At 50.7% G+C, this 17,877-nt stretch overlaps 1 protein-coding gene across 1 annotated transcript in view; it reads left to right on the top strand.

Moving 5' to 3' along the window:
• VWA3A (von Willebrand factor A domain containing 3A) overlaps positions 1-16,485 on the top strand; it is a gene marked incomplete at both ends in the record, with an annotated part of 42,646 nt that extends 26,161 nt beyond the window's left edge. The window contains 16 exons of the mRNA XM_084250217.1: positions 1,009-1,083; positions 1,291-1,435; positions 1,871-2,066; positions 5,285-5,355; positions 5,633-5,785; positions 7,123-7,213; positions 7,620-7,730; positions 8,270-8,367; positions 9,185-9,322; positions 10,239-10,347; positions 12,431-12,575; positions 13,585-13,733; positions 14,112-14,259; positions 14,378-14,501; positions 16,196-16,293; positions 16,407-16,485. Coding sequence (XP_084106343.1) covers positions 1,009-1,083; positions 1,291-1,435; positions 1,871-2,066; positions 5,285-5,355; positions 5,633-5,785; positions 7,123-7,213; positions 7,620-7,730; positions 8,270-8,367; positions 9,185-9,322; positions 10,239-10,347; positions 12,431-12,575; positions 13,585-13,733; positions 14,112-14,259; positions 14,378-14,501; positions 16,196-16,293; positions 16,407-16,485 — 1,930 coding nt within the window. The remainder of the gene's footprint in view (positions 1-1,008; positions 1,084-1,290; positions 1,436-1,870; positions 2,067-5,284; positions 5,356-5,632; positions 5,786-7,122; positions 7,214-7,619; positions 7,731-8,269; positions 8,368-9,184; positions 9,323-10,238; positions 10,348-12,430; positions 12,576-13,584; positions 13,734-14,111; positions 14,260-14,377; positions 14,502-16,195; positions 16,294-16,406) is intronic.
• Positions 16,486-17,877: the final 1,392 nt, after the last annotated feature.

Below are 17,877 nucleotides of genomic sequence, written 5' to 3'. Positions count from 1 at the left end.
GGAGCTCCAGTGAAGGGTTCTAGCCCGCAAGTCAGAGTTCGTGAGCCACTGACATTTCCACTATGTGGCTGAAAACAGAGAGGGTGTGAGTCTCACCTGTGGAGATGAGAAAGGGTGTGGGAAGACCACCCAGACAGAACTTGGGAGGCAATGACCTTGGGGGGGTGGGCTGAGGAAGCAAACCACCACCGAAGGAACTCAGGAGAGGACAGCTGGAGGGAAATGGTGCTGGGAGGTCGGGGTGGGGGAGGGGCTTGGGAAGAAACAGTTAGGTCCTGCAGAGGCAGAGAAGGAAGAGGAAGAATTGTTATAGAGCAACCCCGATATTAAACGGGTTCCTGGCTGTGGGTCCTCACCCACGCGCTTTAAAGGGACTTATGAATACTCTACTACAGACACACACAAAAGGTTAATAAAAGGTTTATTTACAAGAGAAAAGGAAATAAGGAAAATGTACAACTCAGGGAGAAAATAGGGAAATAAAGTCTTTAATGCGTCCTACCCGATCCGCCCGACCTGGAAACCCAAAGTCACTCTCAGAGCTGGCCGGACGCGAGCTGGCGGAGAGCCAAAAATGGGGGGGAATCCTCCAAAGCCCACGTGTCTGCCTTTTATATCCACCTGGCTGCTTAACCCCACCCTCAGGTCCCAGCCACCTTCCCTTTGCTGGGGATGGGATGTGGAGTTCCCAGTGTCTTTGACTTTGACCTGGGGTGGGGGTGGAGTCCACAAAGCCTGTATGGAATTAGCTTTGGGACATCCTTTTCCCCCTAACAGAATGAGGAATCGTTCAATCAGGGCCTAGAGCTCATGGATATGACAACATTTGTTTGCAATTCAGTGTGGCAAATATTGAAAAGATTGGCAATGCCTAGTGCTGGTGATGGTGTGGCCTGTGCCTTCCTAACATGGGTGGTAATCAAAATGTTGCCCCCCTTACCAGCTTGGCGAGGCCAAAGAGGTAGCGCATGTATCCTGCCTCAGAACAAGCCTCTCTCCTTCTCCAAGGTTTGGAAGCACAATTGAAAGTTGGAGCCCGGAGCTGGTTGCCGTGAACCACAGCAGCTTACAAAGTGCCTGGCGGTAGGTGGCAACAAAGGCGGCCTCCCTAGTCTGAGGCTGCTCTGTGGTGCCATCTTCTCTGCTCCCCTGCCCACCAGGAAGTAGTTCTCTAGAATCCCTGCCCCCGACACACAAGGGCATGAGTGGGAAAACAACTGCTTCCCACCCCCTGCACCCCCTCCGGGGCCTCACCACAGCCTCCCTCAGCTCGGGTCTCCCTGCCTCCAGGTGGGCCCTGACCCTGCGGTGTCACGGCAGCAGGAACGTCCTCGGCGCCCTGCGGAAGGCAGTGGAAGTGGACTTCAAGGACAAAGACAAACACCAGTCTCAGGGCATCTACCTGTTCACGGGGGGCATCCCCGACCAGGACATGGTGAGTAGACCTTTTGGGACCCCACCCCTCCCCCAGGTACATGTGGCCACTGGCCTCTCCAGAATGAGTTTGCAGAGTGTCTCGAACGAATGTGCAGATCACCAAGGCCATTGTGAAAATGCAGATCCTGATTCCAAGTTGGGGGCCCCAGGGGTTCCCCGAGAGTCTGCACTTCTAACAAATTCCCAAGAGATATCTGGGCGATAGTCACGCTTGATGCCACAGGGCCCTGGGTCGCATCCATCAGACCCATCCATCAGACCCTATTAAGAGTCAAGGAGAGACTGGCCAGGCTCATTCTTTCTGGCCTCAGTGCCAAGTACTAGACCAAGTGCAAGGTGAGTCCTCAAGAAAGGTGATGAGGCTGAACTGTCCCGTGACCTGCAGCTGAGCACCTTCACCTGTGGGTCCTCCCTGCCCTCTCTCCCCTCACAGCCCACGATCAGCGCCTACGTGGCTGAGGCCTGCGAGGGCTGTGACCTCCAGCTGAACGTATGTCTCTTCTACGTGGGTGAGCCACAGATGGACACCATGCTGCCCGCCTGCTATGCCAGCCGCGCCGACACGGCTGCCGCCTACAGGGAGGTCACCCAGACTGCTGGTGGCCGCTTCCACTGGTTTGGAGACACAGGTACGTTGGCCAGGCCCTCCTCCTTCTTTTTGTTCCAGTCGGTAGTCTCAGTACTGACATGTCCCCCTGTGCAGAGATTATTCCAGAAAAGCGGTGCATGAAAATCACTACTGCTTTGGAGATGGGTGGTGGTGATGGCCGCGCAACAGTGTGAATGGACTTCATGCCACAGGGCTGACCACTTCAAAAATGATTAAAATGGTCGACGTTGTGGTTTGTATACTTACCACCATTTTTTTTTAAAGATTTATTTATTTTTATACAAGAGCTGTGGTATAGGCCAGAGGCACAGGAGGGTGAGAGGATTCACCAGAGACAGAGTGGAGAACAGAACAGGCAGACGACCGAAATACACTGCTGAGGGTGTTATAGGGCAGGGAGAGGGGCAGCCCAAACCCCGCAAAACTGCCTATTCTAAATGGGTTCTGCCATCCGCTGCATCAACACAAAACATAGGAGACTTTAATGGGAAGGAACTTTAATAAAACTAGGAAACAATACAGGAAAGGCAAAGAGTCTAGTTTCTAAATGAAGCACCCAAAGTTACCCGTCCCCTTGTGGGTAAAAACGTCCCCTCGTGGGTAAAAGTCCATATGGGTAAAAGTCATATGGGATTGGCCCAGAACAAGGCCCCAAAGCCTGCCACAAGTCTAAAGCATCTTCCAGTGGGGACCCACAGAAAAGGGTCAGAAACAACCAGACAAGCCCGGAAGGAAAAGAGCAAAATCAACATCAAAATAAAAGCTGCCATTGTCACCTCCCCTTGGGTCTCACCCACATCTGTGTCACCCAGTCCACAACCAAAAGGCAAGCACAGTTTCTTCACATGTCTCTAGGCTCCATGCGCCTCCTCCAGGTCTCCTGGCTCCATCCTGCTTCCTTCCTCAGTCTCTTCTGCAGCTTCTCCTCTCCCTGCTCAGCTCCACCCTCCCTTGGGTGGGAAAGGGAACCTCCCCCTTTCCTGGGGACCACCCTGTTACAAGGGGAGCAGCGGGCGGGACAGGAGAGGTCTGATGTGCCATGTGGGAATCTCCCTGGTGGGCCGGGAATCGAACCCGAGCTGCAGAGGCTGCAGACAGCCTCACATCGCTGTGCTCAACCTGTTGCACCACGAGGGAGGCCTTACCACCATTTTTTAAAGTAGAAAAGAAAGAAAAATAAAAGTACTTAAAAATATTTTTTTAGAAAGTCAGAGCTGGAAGGGACCCAAAAGTCTACTAGTTCAGTCTTTTCCAGAAGGTGGTGTTCACAGCAGGTGGTTGGCAAGAGCTGTGCATTGAACATGGTACAGCGCTATTTTTATGGAGATAGTTGTTGGGGATCAGGATATGCTACCCCGAAATATGCCGCTTTGGCGTAAGGATTACTTTGAAACTGAAGACAACTGAGAAACAGCAAAAGCCAAGAATTCTCTGTCCCCTTGCTCCCCACCCACCCCTATTTGCCTAAAAGCAGGGCATAGATTTTCTTTTGTAAGGGTGCCTCCTCTCCTATGCCTGGGAGAGAGAGATGATTCTTAATCAGAAGAGACAACTCTGGACTGTTATCAGTCAAGCAATGAGGGATATTTACATAACAAACCCTACTAAGACCACCCTTATCTCCCATTAAGTCCTTCATGTATTTACCTTCCCTAATAACATTTTTTGTCTTATTACTTCTCTACAAATGTATTGTTCTTTGTTAAAATGCCATTTATGCTCAGAGTTCTAACATGCCAATCCAGGGGGCTTCCCTGGTGGCCTAGGGGTTAAGTCTCAGCGCTATCACTGCTGTGGCCTGAGTTTGATCCCTGGCCAGGGAGCTAACCTACATGGCACAGCAGACCTCTCCTGTCTCACCCGCTGCTCCCCTCAGCAGTGTATTTCAGTCAATCCTCCTGTTCTGCTCCCTGCTCTGTCTCTAGTAAGTCCTCTCACCCCTCACACTTCTGCCTATACTCCAATTTTTCTATGCAAAAAAATTAAATATATAGATATAAATAAAATAAACATTAAAAAATAGTAATTACATGCCTGTCTAGATACTCACGCTGAGTCTCTCCCACAGCTGCCTGTATTAATAAATCTATTTGCTTTTCTCTTACTAATCTGTCCTTTCTCAGTTTAATTTTCAAAGCCTCAGCTGGAGAATCTAAGAGGGTAGAGGAAAATATTTTTCCTCCCCTAAGTAGTTACATGCTCGTTTAGCATTTCAATTTTTTAAATGCTAACTCTCCATTGTCAGCAGTGACATAAATTTTCTTTTTTAATATACTTTTCAGGACATTAATTAGACATTGTGGTGCTGATTCCACAAGATATACAAATGTCAAAACATGATGTTGTATATCTGAAACTTATATAATGTTATATGTCACTTGTTCTCAATTTTTAAAATACATGTCTACTTTTAAGTAAATTGAATAAAAATAAATATTCAATAAATAATGATATGCAGATAAGGCAAAATCATGACAGTCATATGAGACAGATGGAGGCTAAGGACAAGTGCATTCCAATCCCTGATCAGCAGATGAAGGGAGGGCCCCAGGGACAAGGACCTTTGAGCTAGGGGTGTCCTGCAGCTGGAACTCTGGAGCCCTCCTCCCCAGCTCTGCCCATGAAAAATGCTGTGCATAAACATCTAAGCTCTTGTGGGGGTTGTTACTAATACAAGCAGATACTTACAGAGGAGCTATTAGGTGCCACACATGGTTCTAAGCATTGACATGTATTATGACTCATTCTTCACAATAAATCCATGAGTAGGTTATTATTACCCCCTTTTTACAAACAGGGGAGCTAAGACAAGAGGCCCAAAGCCTGTTGGCAGTAGGTGGTGGACGGGAGTTGCAGGCCAGCTTCAGAGTCTGTCTTCTTAGTTATCCCACTCCCATTCCTGTCAAATGAGTCACCAACATTCACAGTCATTGGCCACTAAATAATACCAAGTGGGTCTGCGTGTTCCCCGGAACAGCAGGACCTTTGGTCCTAGCCTGCCCTCCCCGTGGTGAGAGCTCTTGATTTGCTACCTGAGCACTGTGTTCTAGGCCCACACCTTGCTGCTGGAGACCTCACTGTACCTGCCCGTCCCCCCCACCGGTGGACAGTGTGGTCATCTCAGCCCAGTGAGACCCCTCCGGCTCGGATCACTTCCCTACGCCCTCCTGTCTGCCTACAGGGACGCTGGCCGGCACCCACGCCCCTCCCCCACGCTCACAATGCTTCTGTTTCCAGGCATTTTCGAAAGCGATGACATCAGCGCTGTCACATCTGAGCTGGAAAAGGCTCTCAACTACTCCCAGAAGGTACATCCTGTGCGGGCCAAGTGACCCTACTGGTTCTGTATCAGTGCTGCCGGGTGGCCACTAGGAGCATGAAAACGGAAATGAGGGAATGGACATGTGTACGTTTAAGGAGGCATTGACCCGACCTGGGAGGTATTCTAGGGACAGAAAGAAGAGTCCAGGGGCCCCAGCAGACCCAGTCTTTCCTGGTGTGTGTGTGTGTGTGGTGTGTGCATGCACACCCTGCTGGGAGGCACACCACGGCTGGCTGTGCTAACCCTCCTGATCCCCACTGCAGTGTGCCTTACTAGTGTCCTCTCTGAAGAACCAGTCTGGAAAAGAACTGGGAAGTGCAACCATCCAGAAAGAAACGCTGAAGATACTCAAGCAAAGAAATCAGCCCAAGAGAGCCCATCCTCCCAAGCCCACAGCCCCCTCGGTGACCAGAGTGGTTTGATTCCCCTCCCTGATAACACGCACAGAATTTTGTTTCCACCGTGTCTCTGGCTTTCCTTATTCTTGAAATGGCCAAGGCCAGGCCCCCGGGCACCACGGCCAGCAGGGATGGGGCCAGGCTCCTCAGTGATGAGTGTCCTGCGGGTGGCCTAGGAGACCTGCTTCTCAGCTCTGGGGCTCCTGTACTGTGTCCTGCACCCACCTGTGGCCCTGCCCAGCTGGCCCCACTTTGCACCCAGTGTATATTAAGGACTCCACGGAGTGGCACTCACAGTGGCTGTAGGGCAGGAGGCCTTAACCCGGAGGGTCTCTTGGGGCTGAGGCCTTAGAGGAGAGGGATGTCTATCCGGCTTTTGCTGCTGCTGCCCGAGGCTTAGCAGGCACCTGGGAGCAGCGAGGATGGGCTTTGCCTGCAAGGGGCCTACCCCATCATGGCCTGCTCTGTGTGACAGAGCCCCCACCTCAGAAATGAGGAGGGGCCTCTAGAGGTGTGACTGGGGGAAGGTTCCAGACTCCACTGTCCTTGTGACTAGAAGAGGCAATAAGATCTGTGAGCCCTTCAACATTTTACTCTGACAGATCCTGTGAACACAGCACATTTTTTTGAGTGACTTACTCCTATCCAGTGGGCCATATTTCCAGAAGATTCCACACAGCCACTGCCCTCATTCAAAGAACCAAGTTTTAGGAGTCAGCCCAGAACATTGCCCTCTCCTGCCTGCCCAAATTCTGGGGTGACACTCTGCCATCCTGGATCTGCCTCTTGGGCCTGAGCTGATTCAGTGTAGGGGGCATAGATCTTGCCACGGCTTCTAGCAGCCTCCTGAAACCAGGGCTTGGTGGGTGGGGTGGCCTGGAATGGCAGCTCATCCAGAGTTCTCCTCAGTCCAGTCCAGGGTGACCCTGTGTAACTATCACCACATTCCAGCTGTGCCCAGTAATGGAGGAAATCCTAACTCAAAGCTGAGGTGCCCAATGGGGCACAGAAGTCACCTTGATGGTTACTTGTCATGCCAGTGTCCCAGAAACCCCAACCCAGCAGGAAGAGTGTTGGGTAACTGATGAAGAAAGTTCTGGCAAATCCCCATAGCTGCTCTAGCATGACTTCTCTTTTGTACCACACACTCTCTCTTTCACACACACATATACATATTTCACGTCAAAATCCAGCCTCCTCTGAATCTGCTGCAGGAGAGGAGCAAACATATCTGAGGCCCTTCCTTTGGCCCCTCCCCTCAAGGGCTCCTAATTGATAGGTTGAGGCTGGGGTGACCAGGGTCCAGCCCACCACAGATAACAGGCCACTGATGGGAAAGACTGCCTCTTTTCTAGAGCATGAAAGATGACCCTGACAGAGAGAAGTGCACCCCCTCGAAGGGCTTGGCATGGCGTCCAGTCAGCGGCAAAGCAGACACCCCTCCAGGTAAGCCGTGACCGGGGTCAGGCCAGGGGCGGGGGGAGGCATGGAACAATAATGATATAACTACTGTTGGCCCTTCTGCTAAAATAGTTGCTTTAAAGCTTACAACAATCAGTCCTTTGTGAGTTAATTTATTAATTCCCGTTTTATTGACTATGACCAGGCATGCATATTTTTATGAAAGTGCTTTTTCCTTAGAAAATCTAAGATCGTGTATCTTATTAACGACAAAGACATAGCAGAATGGTTCCCAGTGGGGCTCTGGATTCGCAAGACCCCTGTGGAGTCTTCACTCTCCTTCTAACTGACACTCAGTCCCACTTGCCTCATCTGCAAACTGGGGGTCTGTGGGGACAAGTGAGATGGCACAGAGAGCATTTACTCCGGTCAACTGGCCAATGTCCTCTAGTTGCTGCCCAGTCAGAGAAAGGAGGGACTGCAGGACAGAGGAGGAAGAACAAATCCAGGGAAGCAAAGACATCTCTCTCCCTGTTTTATACAGAGACAGGGAATAATGTGGGTAAGTTGGAAGCTGCACAAATGTCTGACTGCCCTTGGTCCTATGGAACTGTAAAGTCAGCAGGCCCTGTGGGAGGGACACCCTCCAACTGTCCCAGGACACAGGCAGCAGTGCCTCCAGGTAGGCTTAGCTTCAAACCACTCAACTCTCCCAGTCCAGGGAACGGGACATGCAAATTCTTGACAGGGTGAGAGAACTAGAATCAACACTGAAAATCTCTGGAGATTCCTGAGCATGGTACTTCCCACTCCAGCCACTAGGGCCAATGTTTTCATCTCCCAGCTGATTGGAAGGGAGTGGAGACGCCTTCTCAGGCAGCCTGACTGATGGCTCTGACATGGTGCCTGTCGCAGGAGCAGCTCATTGATATGTGAGAAGGGAGATTTCAAGACCCTTCCCCTGATCTACCTAACAGCCACTCAGATGCAACTGGTTGCATCTAAGGAATTTTCCAATTCCTTGACTTGATTGGTAGAGAAATTAACTAGAAAAGGGCGCGGTAGAGGGTGCACAAGGTAACCTTGCTCTGTCTCTCCCAGGGTCAGTGTACAAGAGGTACCCTCAAGGAAGGCGCATAAGAAGAACTAGCTCTTCTGTTGAGTTGCCCAAAAAAGACACGATCTGCTCAAGTCAAGAGGTATGAAGTTGTGTGCAACCAGCAAAAGCCACCAATTCCTTCCACCAACCATTATCTGTCCCATTATATGTCACTCTAGGAGAGTGGGCCTATTTGGAAGTGAGGACAAACCTATTCAGAATGACCACCTAATGTGGGTTCAATAGGCTGAGGTTCCAAATCCAGGTGAAGCTTCCTAGCTTGGTGACCATGGGCAAGTCACTTATCTACACTCACTCTCAATACCTTTGTTTGTAAAATGAAGGCAATTATACCATCTCTTGGGATTGATGAATAATAGAAGTACATTTTGCTTAATGTACTTTTTGGTGTCAGATGCTTTTGGTTGCAAGCGATAGAGGCATCTCCAGAAGCTCATATCTAGAAGTTAGAATATCTTTCTTCCCAAAGCCATTCAGGAGCACCTGAGCTTGCGTCTGTCGGGCCAGTACCAGAGGCTATGAGCCTGCCTTTTCTTGTACCTTCTTGTCATCATGACAAGGAGACTGAGATTATCCCAATTGGTTTAGAATCTGAACTTTAGACCAATCAGGGCTTTCCACTCAAATTTTGTGGGAGGGGTTGAAATGAATATTGGGGGGGTGACACTGTCCACAAGACTGGGGATTGGCAGGTACTCAATGAATGTGGTTCTCTGTTTCCTGCCCTTCTTGTGCATCTCTCCCCAGGGAAGGAATCCACATGTGATGGGTGTTCTTAGTACGAACCTAGGAACCCACATTACCAACATGAACAGATTTCAAGCATGAGGTTTTCATCCATGAGTGAGATAAGCATTCAGTTACCCAAAATAATAGTTTTTTCCTTTATTCTAAAGTGGATAGCAAAATATGGACTAAAGAAACTGAAGCTGGGGATCTCCAGATACATCGGCCCCAATTGCACCCATCAAAACTCAGGCCAGAGGTCAGCACCAACCAAATACTGCAGTGTCTGGCCCAGCATAGAGATCAATGTAAGCCGTGGGTTTTGTTATTGTTTTTTTCTCTCTTCCCTAACTCTTGCTGCTTCTTTGTCACACATGGCAGAGTGCAGGGGAGAATGTGAATGTGTGCATGTGGCTTCTATTCTTCCTTTTAAGAACCCCACCCCCAAATGGGGACAGCTCAAGAACCAGAAGGTTCAGAATCCCATTGGAAAAAGGAATGTCATGGCTGACGCCGCATTCCAGAGTTAGAAAGGCCCATTGGCATGAGAATTAGAAACCACTGGTGAGAACAAAGTAGTCACCAAAAAAAAAAAAAAAACCCAGGGGAGACTCTGGTCTTCTGCCAGTTCTGGAGGATGGTGGGGGACAGTGATGATGATACAGGGTGAAGGGGCTCTTTATTTTCTAGTTTGGGGCTAGTCGTTTTTTCATCGCTCTGACACGGGAGCAAGTAAAGTTAGTTCAAAAGTTAGTCCCAAAATGAAAATCGAATCCTCTTTTCTCTCGTTGCCTTTTATTCAACATTAGGGAAAATCAGAAAGCTAAAAATAGCTACGAAATTCAAAATCAGCCACCAGAAGAGGTTTATGATAATTTTATCCTGCTGCGCCACTGTCCGTCCAAGGTCATCCTTTAGTTTGAAATGCGTGGGGCGCCCATCCTTCCATTAAGCGTTCTCGATTTTAAAATTTAGACATACTACATTTTTTAAAATCATAGCGACTATGTCTGCCACTAAACCATCATCTCGATTCCCACGCTCCTTCCTAGACCATAAATCCAGTAGTCGATAAAAGAAAAACATTTTCACACCTACAAGATTGTATGCCTCACAGATGTTTTGGAAATCATGAACCGCAATGAGTGAAAGTGTTTTAGGGGTGCCGGGGATACGAAGAGATAGCTAACAAGGGAAGTTTTGCCTTCGCACACCGTCCTCCAGGGTGTAGTGAAGCACGTGCAGTGGACGCCCAGGGAAATGGAAGCTTACATCACGTGCCTGGAGAAGGTGATGAGACGTTATGTCCAGCGGCTGCAGTGGCTGTTGTCTGGTGAGCCAGCAGAGGACAAGGGGGGATGGAAGGTCAGCCCCAGGGTGCCCAGGGTCGGAACTTCCAGGCCAGACATTCACAAACTCTCAGGGCAGAGAGGAAGCCAAGAAGGTCATCCATGCGCAACAGGCCTTCTGGGTTCAGAGGCCAGGCAAGATGTTGGACAACAAGGAGGCAGAACAGGGGTCAAAGAGCACCAGAGGGAGAGCTCCTGTCCAGGGTTGCCCTGCAGGGTCATCTTCCAGGCCTCGTCCTCCTGCCTGTGACTGAGAGGCTCACCTTCAAGGGCTCCACTTAGTATTTTGGGGAGCAATAGAACTGGTCCACAGGGATGACTCACATCCCGTGGGAGGGAGGGCTGGGGTTGATGGAAAGGTCTAGAGCATTAAGTCCCAGGGGCTAAGCAGAGAGCTCCAACTTGGGGGGAGGGTGTTTGGGCTTTGGGACCTGGAGGGACCCTGGAAAAATAGGAGGAAGAAGGAGAGAGGGAGCTTTTATGGAGCTCTCTGTTGGACCACTGGGTTCCTGGGCATTGGATCTGGTTAGATCCAGTTCTCTGCAGTAGACTATGGCATAAACAGTCCACAGGCTCTGGGGTACAGGAATGAGGGCCACTGTCCAAAGCCCCTGGGGGGGGGGGGCTGCACGCTGCAGGCATAGGTGACAAGCCAAGGTGTGCTCCCTGCATTCCCAAGTCACGTTCCATGTTGCAGGGGTTTTTCCACTACTGCCTCCAGTGAGGCCCCCCAAGTTCAAGTATGATGGCACATCATAGAAAGTGTTCCTTCTCACTTTAAATCAAAGCAGCCAGTTATTTCACTAGCAGAAATGAGTTTGTTTGGAACAGTGAGAGGAATGGCAATTTGGGAAATGTAGGCTCTGACTGATGGCAGGTAAATCCAGGGTGTAGGGGAGAGTGGGGAGGGGCTGTTCTAGGGGAAAGTGGGAGACAGGGAGAGTGGGAGGGGAAGCGGGTGCTCATTGGCAGGCCTGTGGCAGTCCTCATTGGTAGAGATGTTGCTGGGCGGGAGGGGCCTGCCTTTGGGGCAGCAGGCAGACGCCTTCCTGTTCAGAGGGGCCAGGTATGCGCCTTCCTGCTGAGGCATCCAGAGGAAGGCAAGTGCCTACAAATGATGGGGTGTGCTACTGTGTGAGAGCGCCCTCTACAGGCCTTCCTGGCCAATTTTAGTTGCGAGTCCCTTTATTAATATTCATAGCTCATCATACTGTGCTAACTCTGTGTAGCCTTGCGGAGCCAGAAGGGCCGGGTTTAGCAGCAGCCGGGATCAAGCACGGATAAAAGGACGTGGGTGTGAATGTTGCTCCCATCACTGCAAGTCTCTGGTCCTCTCCGTTTTCCCTTGGGATAAATCCCAAATCCTTTCATAGTCTTTCCAGCTTGATCTCGTTCCCTCTTCCTGGGAGTCTCTCCATTTCAGTGTCTTTAATTCCCCCAAGCAGGCCAGGTTCTTCTCCTCCTCTCAGAGCCTTGTCAAAGCTGTTCCCTCTTTCCTTGGGTGGCTGCTGCTCGTTCTTCAGGTATAGCGTGTCTGTTCCCCACCTCACATCCAGCTAATTCAGAATCTCCCCCATGACACATGTCATAACCCTCAGCAGAGCTGTAACTCGGTTACCATCTGTCTTCCTAGCCCATTGGTAAGCTCTGTGAGGACAGATGTCCTCTCTCTCCTTTGCCATTGTGTTTATCACCGCGTCAGGCACAGGGGGACACACACTTGATCTCCTGGCCAGTTGAAGGACTCTAAGCTCTCTAATATCCTTTCCAGACTCAATCAAGACAGTGACACTATTTAGTGTGATCTCTTATCTTTAGAGCTGACGAAACTCCAGCCCAGGGAGATTATAATTGCTGTACAAATCATCACAGGCTTAGCCACAGCTGGAGCTCTAGTCTCCCCAAGCCCCGACCACTGACGGGCTCTGCCCTGGGACAATCGACTCCTCCAACACCATGACAAGAACCATCTCCCCGTATTTGGTATTTGATAGCCACGTTGAGGAAAAGCCCCAGCAGGAGGGACCCTCATGCTTCCCTGCCTCTGTCCCACCCTCCTCTGAGCAGGCAGTCGCCGTCTGTTTGGCACCATATTGGAGAGCAAAGTGTGCATTGTGCTGGACACATCAGGGTCCATGGGCCCCCACCTGCAGCAGGTGAAGACAGAGCTGATTCTGCTGATTTGGGAACAGCTGCGGAAGCACTGCAGCAGGTAAGGGGTGGAGTTGGGTGGGGCTGGGGGAGTCAAAGGAGTAGATTAGATCCTGGGGCTTCCTGGCCTAGGGCTCTGCCTCCTCACGGTTCTGGAGGGCCTGAACATTTCCTAAATGCTTTTCTGAATAACTTATTTGTGCAAAAAAGAACACTGTTCTCGGCTCTGCTGCAGATAAAGCAGTTTTTAGAAGTCCACATCAGGCCCAGGGTCAACTGCAAGCCGATCCATAGACCTGCCATGCGACCTTGAATTGTAGATTTCAGCTGAACTTGGTGGAGGAGGGGGCGGGGGGTTTGTTCTCACCACCGAGGGGGACACAGGGCACTCTGGTCCAGGTTGTGATTCATTCTTGCCCTAATATTAATAAGAATAAACATTTATCAAGCCCTTTCTCTGTATTAACACGACTTACATACACAATTTCTTTCAATCCTCCCAATGACCCTAGGAGGTAGTCTCTCAATTTTCCAGGAAAAGATATTAGGACTTAGGTTAAATTATTTGCCCAAGATCACATGACCAGTCAGTGACTGAGGTAGCATTTCGACCTGTTCTGTCTGCATCTAGAATCTTCTTTTTTTTTTTTTAAAGATTTATTTGTTTATTTATACAAGCACTGGGTATAGTCAGAAGCGCAGGAGAGTGAGAGGATTCACCAGAGCCAGAGCGGGGAACAGAACAGGCAGACTGACGAAATACACTGCTGAGGGGAGCAGCAGTCGTGGGAGGAGAGGTCTGCATGCCATGTGGGACCCTCACCGGTAGTTAGGGATCGAACCAGCGCTGCAGAGGCTGCGGGCAGCTTCACGCCCAGCGCTCAACCGCTGCGCCACTGGGGAGGCCCTGCATCTAGAATCTTCTATGTGCACCTTCTCATTCTCAGGCGGTCTCTCTTCCCTGGGGCCCCGGGGCTCACCTCTGACAGGTCTCTGTGGTGATCAGCTCTCACCAGGACTAATGTGTTCTAACCTGTCTGTTGCCTCCCACTGTCCTCACCCATCCCCAGCTTTAACCTGCTCAGCTTTGCGGAGGGCCTACAGCCCTGGCGGGACTCACTGGTGGAAACCACAGAGGAAGCGTGTCACCAGGCCATGCAGTGGGTGACCCACCTGCATGCTCAGGGGAGCACGTCCGTCCTGCAAGCCCTGCTGGCAAGTCCCACCCCAGCCCAGCCTGGTAGCCGCGCAGACACAGCGTGGCCCTCTGTCCCGTGGGGGCATGACGCTTCAGAATTACTCAGCGCACTTTCAAATTTCCCATATTTCACCCAACAACCCAGTCACTCTAGCTTTGTAGATGAAGATGCAGAGGCTGGAGGGTAAGTGACTTGCTTGGGCTTAACCAGCCAGGAAGGGCTGTGCTCTTTTTCCTGAACTCCAGCACTTTCCTCAGTTTGTCTAGGCTGGAAGGGAAAACTCTCCTCCTTAACGGACAAGTCTGGGATCCAATGGGATACGTTTACCTCAGGGGCACAAAGCAGTTGCTGTTGCCCCTGCTCCTAAGCCCCGCACACTCCGGTGCCCTTGCAGAAAGCTTTCAGCTTCCACGATGTAGAAGGACTGTACCTCCTGACCGACGGGAAGCCAGACACGAGCTGCAGCCTTATCCTCAGTGAAGTGGGAAGACTCACGGAGAAGAGAGACGTGAAGGTGCACACCGTATCTCTGAGCTGCGCAGGCAGGTGGGCAGGAGGGGCCGAGCTGTGGCCTCCCGGGCCGCGCAGGGGACCGGGGAGGGGGCCTCAAGGGGACCTCCCTGCCCAGCACTCAGCCTGGCCCCGCCCTCTGTTCCTCCCCCAGGGCAGAGGTGAACTTCCTGAGAAGCCTGGCCTCCCTCACCGGGGGGCGCTACCACTGCCCTGTTGGTGAGGACATGCTCTCCAAAATCCACGGCCTGCTGACCAAGGGCTTCGTCGATGAAAGGGTAGGTGGCGGGCTGCTCCCTGGGCAGCCCGTTGACATGGCGCCATAAAGTCAGCCGGCCAGGCCTTTTCCTTCCTTTCTCTCCTAAAACACGGGGGTATGGACAGAAAAGGATTGTGGTCCCCAGCTGGCCTCCTTTCAGGCTGACTCTCTTCAAGCTCTGGGAAGAGGCAGGGCTTGGGGGTGTTGGTATTTCATAATAGAGCAGTTTACATTCATTGGGTGCCGACTGTGTGTGCGTTTGTTGCTCTGGTAGATTACCTGTTACCCCTACCTGCCAGCACTGTGCTGCGGAGCAGGTGCAAAAAGCTGGCTCAGGGGTAGGCCTGAAGTCAGAGCCGGTGGTGAGAGCCGGACACCTGGGCTTTTCTGTTCTTTGCTTTCACTCCTTCATGTCTGTCTTCCTTTGCTAGATAATTCATGCACACACGCACGCAAGCATGCACATACACCTTTTGGGAGTGTGTGCTGTCCATTATAATGTGCAGGGCGCCAGGTCCCCCAGGGGATGGCCCCAGACACCAGGATCACTGTCGCAGGATATAGTTTTTGAAATGGAACTCTTGTCTTGGCTCCTTTGTTCAGGTAACTCTTTCGATGACAAATAGGACAAATTGTACAAGGCGCAGGGCAAGTAAAAGTAACAAATTTTCACCTCCGTCCTTAAACACAGGATATCGTGAAAACAAAGGCTATCGTGAAGGTTCTCATTGAGTTACCTATGAAATCAGATTCTTGGAGCAGGTTCTGGATGTGGGGTGGGATTGCGGCTGCTGCCCCGGACAGGGACAGCTTAGCTTGTGTCTTTCTTAGATTCTCCCGCTAATTGTGAGAACTTGTACCTTTAAGTTTAGGCTCTGGAGTTGCACTGGTTGATGTCAGAACAAAGCATGCCCGTGAAGCTCCGTTTTACAGAAAGGGTTGAATTGATTAGATACTTGACTGAATAACAGTGAGACAGGAGCACACTTCACGCTGACTATGGGCATCTTAAATAAAAGACATAAAGAACTTTACACACAGAGCAGTTATGGGAATATATCTCAGACATCTTATTTCGAAGTGTCCCATTTGCAAAATGAGCACCTTACCAAGTGGTAAGCTCCCCCTGTCCTTGGTACAGGCAAGCTGAGCCCACAGATTTCCTGCACTGGGTGAGAGGCTGCACTTCGTCAACTCTACAGTTCTCCTCTTGAGATCTCAGGTGCCACTCAGTCATTTTGTTACAGAGCAACCTTGATATAAAACGGGTTGCCTGCCTGTGGGTCCCCACCCGTGTGCTTAAAGGACACTTATGAATGCTAAACTGCACACACACAAATGTTGATTGAAGGTTTATTTACAAGGGAAGGGGAAATGAATAACTCAGGGAGAAAAAGAGGGAGGTAAGGTTGTAAATACATCCTACCTGTTCCGCTGACCTGGAATCCCAATGACCCGCTGAGCTGGCGCAAAACTGAGCGTGCCGCATGGCCAAGAGAGCCATCCCTGGCCACATGGCCGGTTAAATACCCAAACAGAGAACATAGGTGCTTAACTCCGCCCTCAGGTCCTCGCAACCTTCCCTTTGGGGATCATGGGATTTGTAGTTCCCAGTGTCTTGATGGAGTGGGGGTGGAGTCCACAAAGCCTGTATGGCGTTTGCTCAGGACATCCTTTCCCCCTAACAATTTAACTTTATTTCCTCTGTTCAAGGACCCCCCGTTGCCACTCTTTGAAGGAGATGATTTAAGGAGATTGGCCCAGGAGATCACCAAGACCAGAAGCTTCCTCCGGTGGGCCAAGTCCTTCAGGTATGTCCCTCAAGCCACCCTTCCCACCTGCTGGCAGCTGCAGTCCACCCAGACCCTGAGTCCCCTGTTGAGAAGTGCCCGCCCTTCTGCTCCAAGAGCTCCTGCCCTGCCAGGCCCAGACATCTGGGCATCGAGGGCATCATCTCCCTCATCTATTCACTAGGTCCCAACTCCAGAAGAAAGACGACATAAGACCAAAGACTGCTCTTTCTTAGAGAAGTGTTCTCAGGTAAGGGGGGATGGACTCCCCATATTCTGAGCACCCACATAAGGTCAGTCAGCATTCTGTTTTGTGAACAGTTAACTAGGAGAAGGGATCACAAATAATAACAGAAAGACCATCCTATGAAGAACCACTCATTGAGAACACTGTGGCCCCAAGGGGCAGATGCCCTGGAAAGCTGGAGCCCCTGGACACCAGAGCTCCCCAGAGGTTGAGGGGGGAAGGCTGTGCCACCCATGGGTCTACCCTGATGTTCCTGACCTGTCCCCCTCATTCCTTACTCTCACTCCACAAGATTGTCACTGTCACTGAGCCCCCAATGGGATGTACTTCTTGCCACCCTCTGCCTGCTGTTCCTGTTCATCAATCAAGGTGCAGCTCAAATGGCATCGGCTGCTCTGTGAAGCTGTCCTTGGGACCCACCAAGAGCTGGGAGCTTCCAGTCTCTCCGCCATAGCATCCTGACCACACTCCCTCTTTATAGAGATGGCACTTAGCACCTAATGCACTCAGCACTGCAAGTCTTGCCTCCTTGCTCCTTGTCTGACTCTTTTCCTTGACCATGAACTCCTGCAGGATGAGGCTGGTGTCCTAACCACCTCTGGGTCCCCAGAACCTGCCACGTGGCAGACACACAATAAACAGTGAGCATCCATCTTCATGGTGGGAGCCCAGGTCCAGATCCCCACCTGGTAGAGTTGTTTCTGCCCTGGTCCTGCTTCCCACTACCCTGGTGCAGGGACAAGATGAGGAGTCACTGTCAGTCCATCTTGGAGGAAGCAGAAACAACGACCTCACAACCACCACCTCACCCTTGCTCAACCAAACCAAGCCAAAGTCTGCTCTGGAGCCCAGTCCAGACAGAATACTCTGCTCAGGCATGAGAGCTTGGGGTGAGATAAAACTATTATAAAGACATATCCAGAATATATGAAGAACTCCAAATCTATAAGAAAACAATAAATATCCCTATTTTAAAAAATAGACAAAAGACTCAAATAAGTACAAAAGGACATAAGAGTGTAAAAAGGTGCTCAGCAATCAAGGAAATGCATATTAAACTCACAACAAGGGGCCTCCCTGGTGGCTCAGGGGTTAAAGACACTGCTATCAATCTACCGCCAGCCACTGCAGCACGAGTTGGATTCACTGGCCAGGGAGGTGACCCACATGGCGCAGCAGACCCCTCCTGTCTCGCCCACTGCTCCCCTCAGCAGTGTATTTCAGTGGATCTGCCTGTTCTGCTCCCCACTCTGTCTCTGGTGAATCCTCTCACCCCATCCCACCCCTACACCTCTGGCCTGTACCCCAGTTCTTATATGCATAAATAAGTAACTCTTTAAATAAAATCACAGTGAGAG

This window comes from Talpa europaea (assembly GCF_964194135.1).
Source record: "Talpa europaea genome assembly, chromosome: 12".
NCBI lineage: Eukaryota > Metazoa > Chordata > Mammalia > Eulipotyphla > Talpidae > Talpa > Talpa europaea.
The sequence above is the reverse complement of the archived record's forward strand: the minus strand, read 5'-3'. Positions and strand labels throughout refer to the sequence as shown.